The 13,980-nt window shown below is 34.2% G+C and overlaps 1 protein-coding gene across 22 annotated transcripts in view; it reads left to right on the forward strand.

Moving 5' to 3' along the window:
* The window catches only part of CYLD (CYLD lysine 63 deubiquitinase), a 56,239-nt gene that overhangs the window by 26,115 nt on the left and 16,144 nt on the right, over nt 1-13,980 (forward strand). For all 22 annotated transcript variants that reach the window (XM_077132411.1, XM_077132407.1, XM_077132413.1 and 19 more), the window contains 2 exons: nt 6,180-6,278; nt 8,127-8,243. In XM_077132411.1, coding sequence (XP_076988526.1) covers nt 6,180-6,278; nt 8,127-8,243 — 216 coding nt within the window. The remainder of the gene's footprint in view (nt 1-6,179; nt 6,279-8,126; nt 8,244-13,980) is intronic.

A 13,980-nucleotide genomic window follows, 5' to 3' on the forward strand; every position in this document is an offset into this window, starting at 1 on the left:
TTCTTTTTATTTCCTTTTCTGGAGTGATGCATATGTTCTAAAAATGATCATAGTGAAGAATATACAACTATGTGATGATATTGTGAGCCACTGATTATATGATATGTGTAGACTCTGTGTATGGATATTTCTCAATAAAATTATTTTTAAAAGCTTAATGTAAGTAATTTTATGGAGTATATTAGGAAACTAGGGAAATCATTAATTTTGTATTAGAGGAAATCATTAATTTTGTATTATAATTTAAGAGAGGAAAAGATACTTGAGGTGTGAAGTTAGCTTATATATAATTGATAATGTTTTTCTCAGAATGAAATAGTCTGCTATAGAATAAAGATTTAAAGTGCTTTTTATTTTTTTTCACACTCTAGAGCTGTATTTCTGTTTATTTTTTCCCACATCTCAATGTGGTTTAAAATGTAAATTATCTTGGTTTCTACAGTAGCATTTAAAAAAAGGAAGAGAGAAATAAAGAAAAAGCTACCATTTCTGTTTTTCCTGTGATAGAATTTATATATCTTGACAAAGAATTCCTCTTTCGTAGTGTTTATTTTAAAAAAATATTTACAGTTTTATTTTGTTTAAGTATTGGCATAGGATTAAATTAAATTAGTTACATTTATCTCTTTTGGGAATCCGTTGTCAGGAGGCACACTTTGATCTTCTAGATCAGTGCCTATCATTGTCATTATTTCTGGCTCTCAGAGCTGTGAAGAGCAAATGAAAGAGTATTTTCTTTCTTTTAAAGCTTGATTTTCATAAACTCTGAATAGATGATAATTAAGAATGATACAAGCCTTTTTAACATAATACATAAATTATACTTATTTTCCAACAAAATAACACATGAAAATAGACTTTAAAAAGTACAGTCATCTAAACTAAAATTAATTTTAGTTTATTTGAATGAGTCTTCATCTATATTTTATGTCATCATTAACACCCTTTTCTTGAAGTGAAAAAGAGAGTCATAGCACATCCTTTATTTCCTTAGTTTCTTTTTTTGCCAATTACCTTCATTTGTAGGAAAAATTAATATTTCTAGTGTTTCCAAAAAGATTATTTTCAGTTGCTGAAAATAGAGAAGATTTTTTCCCTATCAAATGCTTGTTCCAGTTGGCTTCTGAAGGATACCTTTTACCAAAAGATGCAAGATGTTATAAAATTATTTTTCTCTTAATTTCTCTCTTCATTTCTTTTTCAAATGGTTAAAAATTCTGACATATCTCATTTGACAGTGTATTCAAGTTCTTGAAGCTGTTTTAATAAAAAATAAGATTAATGCCATGCTCAAATTTTACATTTCTGCATTTTCTAGTCCAGTCTCTGTCTTCATTTTTAATTGTGCGAGTTGGGAGTGTAATGCTAACTTCATTTTTTAGAACATGCAGTTATTCAAATTCACAGAGAATTTTGAAAAGGGTGTATAATGAGAGCTTTCCATTTGGTTCTTCTTTATATCTTCTATTTCTTTGCCAAAGACTTTCTTTTTTTTTAACTGAGGCTTCCTATCTTTTCATTTGTTTCAAGCTGTTCATAATTGCTTCTTAAGTCTTTATCAGATAGTGCTAACATCTCTCATTTCAATTTTGGCATCTGTTGATGCTTTTTTCAAATTCAGCTTGGATCTTCCTGGTCCTTGGTACCATAAATGATTTTCAATGGAAACTTGGACATTTGGGTTATTAGGTTCTGAGAGTTTGGATCTTGTTTAGAGTTATTATTTTAGCTGGGTTGCTTTGACATTGCTTTGGCAGGGGAAGGAGGGACACCACCTCCTTACTACAGGTGAAGGTAGAAGTCCAGAATCCTTACTTGGCTTCTGTTGACACCTGAGGGGAGGTGCCCCTTGCTACTGCTAGGCTGTATGTGACTTCTGGCTTCCCAAGTGGTCTCCACTGATACTGTGATAGGCATGTCCTTGTCGCCATGGGACTATTGCGAAAGTCCTAACCCCATCAGACCTACCCTGGTACCACCCTGGTGAGGAGGAGGAGGTGGTGTAAGTTTAGGATCCTCACATGTTCACCACTGATGCTTAGGTGTGCAGGGACTTTACGGTCAACTGGCCTGGCTCCCTACATGGCCTTCCCTGACATCATCCCAGCTGGCATATTGGCTCATGTTGTTACAGCCTCCTGAGGCTGGAAGGTCCCAGGTCCCCCCCTATGACAATGCTGCTGGCATGGATGGGAATGGTGCCAATGCTTTTTTCCATGGTGTTTGGCTAAGGAAGTGTGGTTATTGTCTGAAAGTTTTCTGTCTTGCGTGGCTGCCCCTTTCCTGATCCTTTGGCTAAAGAAAGCAGTTTTGGTGGGGCTTTCTTTTGTCTTTGCCCATTGGTATTTCCATAACTCTTAGTCTGGAATATATATGAGGCAAAAAGAAAACCCAGGGAACTCACTACCATGTCATTCCTCAGTTCCTGAAGTCCCTCACTGATCTGCTGTCAGTCTTCTTATGTTTGTTTTATATATAATGTTTTAGTTCTATTTAGTGGAAGGAATAGGGCAAGATATATCTACAACTCAGTCTACCCAGACGTGGAAGTTATACCTTCCGTTTTAGGTTGAAATGATCTCTAAGATCTGTTGTTAAGCTAATACATAAAATTGCCTACTTAATCTCTTATTTTAATTATTGCATTTTTATGTCATTTTATGACTGTATCATGCATTTTTTTTGGCAGTCCCCTGTAGATGGACATTTAAGTTGTTTCTAATCTTTTGCTAGTATAAACAGTGCTTTGGTGAATAATTGCATACGTATGTGTCAGTTGCACATGTGCCAGTACAGCTAAATTGTTGGGTCAAAGGATATGTGCGTTTTACATTTTCATAGAGAATGCGAAATGGATTTCCATAAAGATTGACTAGCTGAATCTTCCGGAAAAGTTATCTTTGTAGGCAGGACTCTTGTTCACATGAAACAATTAGTACTCTGAAGAAGGGTATTTTGAAGCACTAGATTTCAGTATACAATTCTTATGTTGTCTCTTTGGGGCATTCCTGTGTTTCTAATTGTCTCAAATAATAAGGAAAATAAGGTTCAGGCTTATCTTTTCCTTATCTGTTTTGATCAGTAGTCCAATCTTATAGAGATTTTTGGGCAGTTGCTGTTCTAGTTTGCTAACTGCTGGAATGCAACACACCAGAGACGGATTGGATTTTAATAAAAGGGGATTTATTTAGTTAAAAACGTGTAGTTCTTCAGAGGAAAGGCACCTAACTTTCAACTGAGGTTCTTTCTTACGTGAGAAGGGACAGGATGATCTCTGCTAGCCTTCTCTCCAGGCCACTGGGTTCCAACAACTTTCCCTGAGGTGATTCCTTTCTGCATCTCCAAAGGCCTGGGCTGAGGTGCAATTGCAGAGATGAGGTATGCTGAGCTGCTTGGGCTGTGCTACGTTGAGCTCTCTCATTTAAGCACCAGCCAATTAAATCAAACACCATTCATTACAGCAAGGCATGCCTCCTAGCCGACTGCTGATATAATGAGCAACAGATGAGCCATGTACCATTGGCTCATGGCCACAGCAACAGAGCTAGGCACGTTCACCTGGCCAAGCTGACACCTGAACCTAACTACCACAGTTGCTATGTATTATATGTTCAATATTAGGTTTTATAAACTTGATTCTACCCAAGTAAACATATTTTCTTCCCAAGATTTCTGTGTGGATGTTCAATTCTCTCTTTGCTCTGAATTAGGCTCTTGTAGCTGATGTTAAGTAGTCCATCACATAAGCAATTTCATGGGTCATTCAAATTCATAGGCATTTCTTGTTTGATTGTTATTGTCTGCAAGTTTATTGCTATGACTTCCTATCCAAGATTCTTTTATTTTTCTTGATTAAATCAACAAGAGTGTCAGGCTATTAATTTTATCATTTAGAATATAGTCATGCCTGTATATATAATATATACTTCTTAGTCTGAGTTGTTTTGCTCAACATAATGTTCATGTCGTGTTTATCAAAAGTTTATTCTTTCTTTATTGCTATGTAGTATTCCACTGTATGAAAAAACCACAGTTTGTTCATCCATTTGCCCACATAATGGATTGTTTCCAGCTTTTGGCTATAACAAGGCTTCTATGTATTTTTTTTGTATATGCTGTTTGGTGGGAATATCATGCTATCTCTTTTAATATTTCTTAATCAGGATTGCCTTAATCTCATGAAATTGTCTGCTGAACTCATTCCTTACTTTGTTTACTGTCCCTTACCTACTTGCTCTGATGATGGTAATCTCTTAAAATTCCTCTAAGCTAGAAGGCCTTATTTCATGATCCAAGTGGTTGGGATCATGAACATAGTTGGGACAAGATAATGAGAAATAGTTGGTGCATTAATATTTGTATCAAAGGAAAGTTAGATAAAGTATATGAAACTTTGTCTGAATATAATTCTGCTGGAATGTCCTATTCCTCAACCTTGGTATTTGACCCCTCTAAGACAAAGCCTTTGGCAGACGTTACCACAGTTCCCAACTCCAGGGCCCTCCAGTTCACATGTTTGGTGTCTGGCGCCCTCCCTGGCCATCACCAGCAGTGCTACTACCCAGCCTTATTCATTTGGTTGGCCCTGTGGGTACTGCTGAACCACCTTAGTTAACAAAGTCAAGACCATTTGCTGCATTTGTTCTAATTGCTACAGACCATTATGGTGTACATGCAGATATCCTTTTTAAGTGTACTTTTGTGCTAGCTAATTACTGCGAATAGTTGGAATTATTTTTCTTTTGTCAATTCATCCTGATATTGTTTAGGAACTTTTGCTAGTGACTAATAAGTTTTTCTCTCCACAATGGCTAACATATGTGATGTTGATATTGGAGAACTCTGAATGGTAACATCATAAAAGTATTCATAAATAGCATTTCTCTTAATAGAGCACTTGATTAAAACCATGGGTTATTCAATATAATTTTGAATTAAGATAATATTCTATTTGATCATTTTCTGAGAAGTTAAAGATATAGTGGAGTTTAACAATGCATTCCCAACCTCCTCAGAAAAAAGTCATTCATATATAATTAATGCTGAATGATTTTCTTTTTTTTTAAAATGGCCTTTTCCTTGTGATCAAAATATAAAATTTTCCCTATTTTTTTCTTTCTGTCCTCAAAAATCCACTGTGGGTGATATCGTTTTTGCTGAAACAACAGCATTATCAGGTATGAATCCTTAAGCCATGTTTGGACTCCATGGGCGTGTTGTAGAACTTTTCAGGGAAAATCTTGCCAGATTGACTTTTATACATTTGTTTCATCGATATTTGTAAATATCTTGTAAAATATTACCGGACTGTAAGGTTTAGCATGGTCTTTGTATCAAAAACAAGATTGACAAATTTTTTAGACTTATATTTCAAAAAGGAGGTTTGAGTGTTTTCTTCAAAATATTGTTCTCTTCTCTGGCCTTTTGCATCGTTAATCTGTCTATAATTTTCTATATCTTTCCTGTTTATGTGTATATGTGTTTGTGTATGTATCTGTGTTATTCTTTGTATTTATATATATATATATATATATATAATATGTTTTAGAAAACCAATACATATCTTAACCAGTAAACAGCTTTTTCCAAACTGTATTCCATGAAATATATTAATCCGAGATGTTTTAGTTGGAGTGACACAAAAAATGTGAACAAATATATTTGCCTTATCCCTCTTTGAAAGTCATAATACAAATTAATGTATTCAAGGTAATGAGTGTTCTATTGTAAAGAAATCTGTTTATCTTTGTTTAGCCCAGCATTTTCTGGAAATATTTGAGTGTGGAACACTTCATAATACACAGGGTTGTTCTGGAGATATTGATTTGGAAATGCTGTGAACAACTATGAGTAAGGCATTCTTTGTAGTCTACCAGTGATTAAATATTCAGGAGGTTAATGCGCATAGCTCAGTTGTATTTTAGGAGTATAGTTTGTTATAGAAATTACATTTTGAAACACAGCATTGCTTTTTATTTTGTTTTGTTCTTGTTTTTATAGGCGTTACTGCTTTGAGGGCCTTTAAGAATTTGTTAAATGACTGTGAAAGGCTGCTTATTTTATTTGTTTGAAATAAGTTTTGTTGTTGTCATTGTTATTGCTATTCTTTGCTCAATTGTTTCTCTTTTATAAGAATTTGCTTTTATCTTAAAAACAAAAAAACATGTTTACTGTTTCAGATAGCGTGACACAGGAAAGGAGGCCTCCCAAGCTTGCTTTTATGTCAAGAGGTGTTGGGGATAAAGGTTCATGCAGTCATAATAAACCAAAGGCTACAGGTATGTATTATAGAATTCAGTCCTTTGACATGATATCTGATTTGCCATAGAATTAAAAAAGGTAGAAAGGATTACTCCTTTAACTTATAGGTAGACTTTCTTTTTTCAAATATTTTTAGTAAACTAAAAATTATATGTAAATGGTATTACTGAAGCCATGACTTCCAACTTTTTTTAGGTGATGAAGTTTCCTGTGAGTTAGCCCAGGTTCACTCTTGATGCAGTTATTTGGAAGGTGTTGCTTCACTGATTTTATAATTTAAAAGTTATCTTTGTTAAACACCCTGTCAGAATAGTCATTTTCATTTTTACAGATTCCTGTACTGTTGTGTTAAGATTTTTCTTGCTTTGGAAACTCCATCAAACACATTTTCTTTTAGAATGTATTTGATAAGAAAGTTTAAACATGATTTCCACGTCAGTGTGGAAATGCAGTGGATTTGTTTTTCTTCTTTTAATGCTGCCAAAATAAAATACTCAGTTTTGCATTAAAAAGGAAAAAAGGTTTTTTGTGAAGACTGGTATAATCAGCTGGGTTTTGGAACCTCCTACTTGTATATATACATTTGTATATATAGTTTAGAGTTGCAAATGTATAAAATAATCATAGATGAACATTTTTATATAGGATAAAGTAGATTAGTATTGATTATATGGATTTTCTAAGTAGAAGTGGCACAAATTAAATGCTAGACTGCTCAGAAAACATGTTTGTTTCTCTTTCAGAAATTCCCTCACAATACCTGTGGTGTACTGAGTTATTTTTGTTAGCTTCCGCATGCTTTATAGATTTATGGAGTGGTAGTTATACAGTTCATTTAAAAAGCTGTAAGAATTTTTGTTAACTAAGATTGGAGGGTTAAGAGAAGAATATTTTTTCCTCAGTTATCTGGTGAGCAAACGTTTTGACTTATTTGAAAGGAAATTGTACTTTAAAATATATTTATGTGGCTTTGAACCCTGGGAGACTTAGAATTAAGCGAGATGTGTATGCAATAGTGTTTTTAATTTTATGCTATAGGTCTATATAGGATAACTCAAATTTGCTACTCTTACTTATATATTAATAGCCTAAAGATGGTCTTAAAACATTTTGTGAAATTGTCTTGTGGCAGACATTAGTTACAGGTATAAAATGAATAGAGCTACCTGCATTAAATTTTTTAAAACACCAAATCTTGCTTGGGTTCCAGAGATTCCACTGCTCTCACCTCGTAATTAGTCCTGAGGCAGGGTAGTGTTGTGAAATACCCATGACACAGCTACACTAATTCTTTCTTATGTTTAATAGATATAATATAAAATGAATAATAATGCTTCACTTTTCCAAAATAGGAAGATATCAAGAAATTAAGCAAGTAGTTGGATGACCAACAATTCCAAAATGTTTAAATCTTAAATTGTTTTAAACTTAATTTGTGAATTTGATTTGTATGTAACGTTGAAGATTATTTTCTTCTGAAAGGAGCTGTTTTAAAATTATAGGTCAAATTCATTAACCTGTAGGTTCATCAAATTAAATTAAGGAAACAAGCTTATTTGACTTATTTGGAAATAAGTCATCGTGTATGAAATGATTTTTAAAGGCAGTTTCCTTGAGAAAAAACTGACTAGAGTTTTCTTTTCACTTATTCCTGTTCTCCTCCTTTATTGACTGTTGGTCTGAAGAATCTTTTTGACATTACCAAAATGGTAACCAAATTTTTAAAAGCTGAAAATAATGATAAAATATATTGGCTTTATATATACAATCATTGATGCCATATGCATTTTAATTTCTCTAATTTAAAAGAAAACTTTTATACCATATTTACTTTATTTTAAAAAGGAACTTTTCTTGTTCTATAGGATCTACCTCAGACCCTGGAAATAGAAACAGATCTGAATTATTTTATACCTTAAATGGGTCTTCTGTTGATTCACAACCACAATCCATCAAAAAAAATACATGGTACATTGATGAAGGTAATCTAAAATTTGTGTTCTTTACAATGATTTCCTCTTTTGAACTCCTCAGAGAAAATGTCCTTACCACCAACCAGTATTTGTAGCTTTCAGGAACAAGGTAGACCGTTCTTTACTAATATGTCTGAAATAAAATAATGTATACAATCTGAATTGCACTGTTAAGATTAATAAAAACACATTAGCAGCTTGTTCTCTTAATTGATTAGTTTAGGATAGGAAATTTCTAGAATCAATTGACTCAAAGATACTTCTGTTTGTGTCTTTTTTCAAAAGGTCACCTATTTAAAGCACTCTCCTTTAAAACACTACCTTCCCTTGGGCATCATTTTCTTCTGGCTTATTCTTTCCTTTATTCATCCTTCCATCAAATATTTGTTGAATGTTTACTATGTGCCAGGTATTCTTTTAGGCACAAAAGTTATAATAGTAAGAAAAATAGTCATGATCCATACCCTTTTGAGTTTGTGGTCAAGTTGTTAAGTTAGAAATTAATCAGACATTAATTACAGAAGCAAATGTAAAATTGCAGTTGTAATAATGCAGTGACAGAAAGGCATAGTTGTTATGAAATTATACTAGAGGATGATTTTCCTAAGAGGCTAGGGAAAATATCATTTCTCTGAGGAATATGAGCTTAGATTTACTGGAGGAGTGGGAGATAAAGCCAGTTGTACAAGAACAAATTAATATGATTCCACTTCTGTAAAACATCTAAAGCAAATCAATAGAGAAAGGATGTAGATGAGAGATTACCAAGGACCAGAGTGGTGGTAAGAAGGGAGGCATGGAGAATTATTGTTTAATAGGTACAGAGTTTCTTTCTTTTTTTTTTTTTTTATTAATTTAAAAAAATTAACTAACACAACATTTAGAAATCATTCCATTCTACATATGCAATCAGTAATTCTTAATATCATCACATAGATGTATGATCATCATTTCTTAGTATATTTGCATCGATTTAGAAAAAGAAATAGCAAGACAACAGAAAAAGAAATAAAATGATAATAGGTACAGAGTTTCTGTTTGGTGTCATGAAAAAGTGTTGGTAATGGATGGTGGTGATAGAGGCACAACATTGTAATTGAGGTTTTCCACTGAAATGTGCACTTAAGAGTGTTTAAATTTTGTACTGTATATACAATATAGTTGTTAGTAGGAAAATTTGTGTGTATATATATTGCCACAATAAAAAAAGTATATGTGAAGAACAAAAAGGAAATGGAAAGTTATTTGCCATTTGAAAAGATTATTCTTGCTGCAGGACAATAAATTGAAGGAAGGACTATGTGAATGTGAATGAAGGCTGATGTTTGTGTCAGTATAGACTATAGTAGCTGGGGCAAGTCTTGGTGGGGAAATGGAGAACAGTAAATGGATATGATATATTTAGAAAGTAATTGACTCAGAGATAGATTAAAAATAAGAGTTGAAGAAGAAGGAGATATTGAAGATGGCTCCTGCTTTTCTGACTTGCATACTTGGATGTTTGTGGAGAAAGATTTAGAATTTGGTTTTGTATATGTTAAATTGGAGGGGACTTTTCAAATTCCTAGAGGTGATTTGTCAAGTAGACAGTTGGATGTACATGTCTGTTAGGTTAGAATAGAAGAGAAGTAAGAACTGGGAAATAAATTTGTCTGTGTCTGCGTGTATGTGATAATTAAAGCCATGTGAATAATGTCACCTAAGGAAAGTGTGTGGGAGTAAAGATGAATTAAGGCTGAGGAGCTTAATAATGACTAGGGTGAGAGGAGGATAAGTCTTCAAAGGAGACAGAGAAGTGACCAGAAGGTGTGGAGAAACTGTTGGGTCAGAAAGACTAAAGAGAGAGTGGGCAGTGGGGTTGAATAGTCTTGAGAGGTCAAGTAACGTGAAGACCACAAAATGCTATTGGATTTAGCCACCTGGAAGTCCTTGATGACCAAAGTGACTTCAGTTTTGTTGGAGAAGTTTTCTTGGAGGCACTGAGGATGTGGAGTGGAAAAATGGAGACATGAGTTCAGCTGCCTAGGATGGATGGTTGTGCTTCATTCTAGGCTTCCTCTTTCTCTTTTATTAGTCACATCCAGTTGTCACCACGTCCTCTAGATTGCCTCCTTTTCAGCGTCACCAGAATCTTTCCTCTCTTCTTCATTTCTCTGATCACTTCCTTAGTTCATATTGTCCCTGCCTAGATTGACATAGTGCCTCTGTAACTGTATCTCTGACTCATGTTCCTTTTAAACTTGTTCTGAAGAGTAGTAATAACAATCATTGTCATTACTGGTATCATTACAGCTAACATTTCTTAACCACTTACTACATGTCAGACATCGTACTAAGTATTTTATATGCATTATTTTGTTTTATCCCTGTAACTTCCTTGTTACAGAAACTAAGCAACTTGCCAAATAGTGAAGCCAGTGTTCCAATCCAGATCTCTTTGACACCTGAGCACGAATTCCTAACCACACACTATTTTTCTGTTCAAATTGCTATCAGTAACTTTTGGAAAGATATATTTACTAATATCTACTCGTGTTTCTTTAGCCCCTTGAAGGTAAAAATACAAATTCCTTAGCCTGGCATGTTGGACTCTTGATGACATGACTTCTTACTTACCTCTGTCACTTTCCCCTGAAATCCCTATTCCAGCCATACTGACTGGGGCCATTGGAATTTGCCATGCTTTCTCTTTTTTGTACATATTTTTCCTGCTGTTTGAAAATCCCTCTTCCTGTCCCCCCTTACTTCGTAGTCTGGTTTACTTCTTTTCATCTCCTAAATCTCAGCGTGGTTATTGGTTTATCCAGAAAGCCTTTCCTTTCCTCTCAGTTCTCCCCTAACTATGAAGGTTAGGTCCTTCCTGACTATTTTGTTGACATGCCTGTCTCTCTGTCAGACTTTTACACTTGAATTTAGTAATTGTGTGCACATTTAATGAAAATAAGAATTGAAGAATACTATAGAATTCTATAGTGACCTTTTAGCTGTTGTATGGATTTGGTTATATTCTAGGCCAAAATATGTCCGTTAAGTGCAAGAATAAAAATCTGCTGTTACAAAAAAATGGGGATATTATCCCCTGGGAATAAATTGAGTGAGCTGTCTCTCTGTGCCTTCATTCCTGAAGCTAGACTCTGGGTAGGTTATTGTGAAGATGTGCAGTCAGGGCCTTTGATCATTGAATTCTTCCTAGCCACAGAGTCTTATTTAAATGATGCTTCACTAGGAGCTCTTGTTCCTGATAGACAACTTTTGTTAAGATGTGGCTTTCATGTTAGTTGACAATGGCTTTCTAAAAATTCTGGAGAGTGCTGAAACACCAAGGGACTGGCATGTTTTTTGGTGAGGCATAGTCCTGTTGATCTGTAGATGTTTGCAGGGATCTTCTTGGGTGGTTATGGTGCATTCCCACTCTCTTGCCCTGTCATTACTGGCAGATTTACTAATACAAATGAAAGTAATACAATTTGTATATAGTAGGCCTTCATCCATATATTAGAAAATAGAAGTGATTTAGTTCTAAAAGAACATCACTACTGTAATTAATAGCTCTTGTATGTTTAAAAAACTTTTCTCTATAACATTAGACTCATTTATGTACTTTTTTTCTTTTTACTTCATTGAGTGTTTTTCATAAATACTCAATGTTTGTATAGCCAGTACCTGGCTATACCAGGTATTGTGGATTAAACCATGATAAAAACTAACAAAATTCCTGCTTTTATGGAACATATATTCTAATTGGTATGAAAAGCAATAAACACATGAACAGACAAGATAATAATAGATTATGATGTACAATGAAGGGGGCAAACAGCGTGATAGGGACTGGCAAGAGAGGGCTTCCCTAGGGTGCTTGGAACAAGACTCTTTGAGGTAAGGATATTATTTTGGGCTGAGCCCTGAATTAGAATGAACCAACCAGAGAAGGAGGCAGGGAAGAGCATTCCAGGCAGTGGAAATAGTAAGGGCAAAGACCCTGAGTGAGAAAAGTGAGTGTGAGTAACAGGAAATAGGTCAGTGTGAACAAGGAGAGGAGGTGTGAAATGAATTTGAATAGGTAGGTAGGCGCCAGATCATACAGAGCCTTGTTCTTGGGTAGGAAATTGAGTATTTATTTTAAGAATACCGGAAACCCATTGAAAGGTCTATATGGGAAAATGAAAAAAAAGATCACATAAAATCTTTAAATTTTAAAACATCTCATTACTTGTTGTATGGGGAATAGATTGGAAAGGAACAAGAAGGGAAGCAGAGAGGACAGGTAAGAGGCTGCTTATGGTCTTAGAGGGTAGGCAATGATCAGTAGAGGTTAAAAGGAAGTGGACCAATTTGAGATATATTTTGGAGGTAAAACCAACAGAACTTGCTTTGTGGTTGGAGCTGGGGTGTTCAGAGTTTGGGAGTGAAAAGGATAATTTTTTAAAAATTTAGATTAAATATTATTAAAAAAGAATCATAAATGTATAAGATATAAAGAACTGTGAAGTATAGTATAGTGAATACTCGTGTCGTCACTGCCCACTTTAAAAAAGGACATTATCTTTGAAGTCCTTTAGTGCCCCACCTTCATCCCCTTCTTTTCACGTTCTCCTTAGAGCTAACATAATCTTTAATTTAGTGTTTATCATTCTCTTGCTTTTTGTTTTAGTTTTACCACCTGTGTTTGTATATCTAAACAGTTCTGCATGTTTTTGAGCTTTATATAAAAGGAATCAGAGTGTTATGTATGTTGCACAATTTTTCCTCAACATCATGTTCTTAAGATTCATACAAGTTGTAGTAGTGGTTGCAAATTACTCATTTTCACTGTTCTACAGAATTCCATTGTATGACTGCACTATAGTTTATCCGTTTGACCATTGGTGGACATTTGATTGTTTTTATTTTCTTGCTATTAACAGCTCTACTACTATTAACATTCTTACACCTGTCTAGGGTATATAACTGAAAGTGGAATTACTGAGTCATGGAATTTGCATATCTTTCCCTTTAGTAAAATAATATAAGACTGTTTCCCAAAATAGTTATGATCAATTTATACTGAAGTTATCAGTTGCTCTTTATCCTTAACAACAGCTCATATTCTAAGGCATTTGATTTTTGACTTTCATTTATCTGTTTACTAGTGAGGGCCAACATCTTTTCATGAATTTGCTGCTGTTTGGGTTTCTTCTGTGTATTGCCTTTTCAAAGTCTTTTGTGAATTTTTTTCTAGTCGTGTGGGCTTTTTTGTTTGTTTTTTTCCTTTTTCTTATTGATTTATAGGCCTTCAAATTCTAACCTTTTGCCAGCTTCATGTATTACAAATATTTTCTCCTTGTTTGTGGCTCACATATTCGCTCTTGCTATGATGAGGTTCTTAAATTTAATGTGGTGGTCATATTTGTTAGTCTTTCTTTTATGGTCTGTATTTTTTATGTTTAAAAAATTTCTCTCTGGCCTGAGGTCATAAAGAACATTCTTCTGTATTGTTTTCCAAAAGTTTATAGTTTTGCCTTTACATTTGTCTCTAAGCCACCTGGAATTGATTTTTGCATAGGGTGTGAAGCAGGAGTTCACTTTAATTATTTTTTTAACATATGGATGATTGATTATCTTAGCACTTTTTATTAAAAAGCCCATCCTTTCTCCTCTGATCTGTGATTCCTGCCTGTCACCTTTATTGGTATGTCTAATAATACAGCTTTTGGCTTTAGTTTTTCTTATTATATGTTTGTTTCTCTCTTTATTTTGTATTTGTGTT

The sequence above is a fragment of the Tamandua tetradactyla genome, chromosome 16, assembly GCF_023851605.1.
Source record: "Tamandua tetradactyla isolate mTamTet1 chromosome 16, mTamTet1.pri, whole genome shotgun sequence".
Classification (NCBI taxonomy): Eukaryota; Metazoa; Chordata; class Mammalia; order Pilosa; family Myrmecophagidae; genus Tamandua; species Tamandua tetradactyla.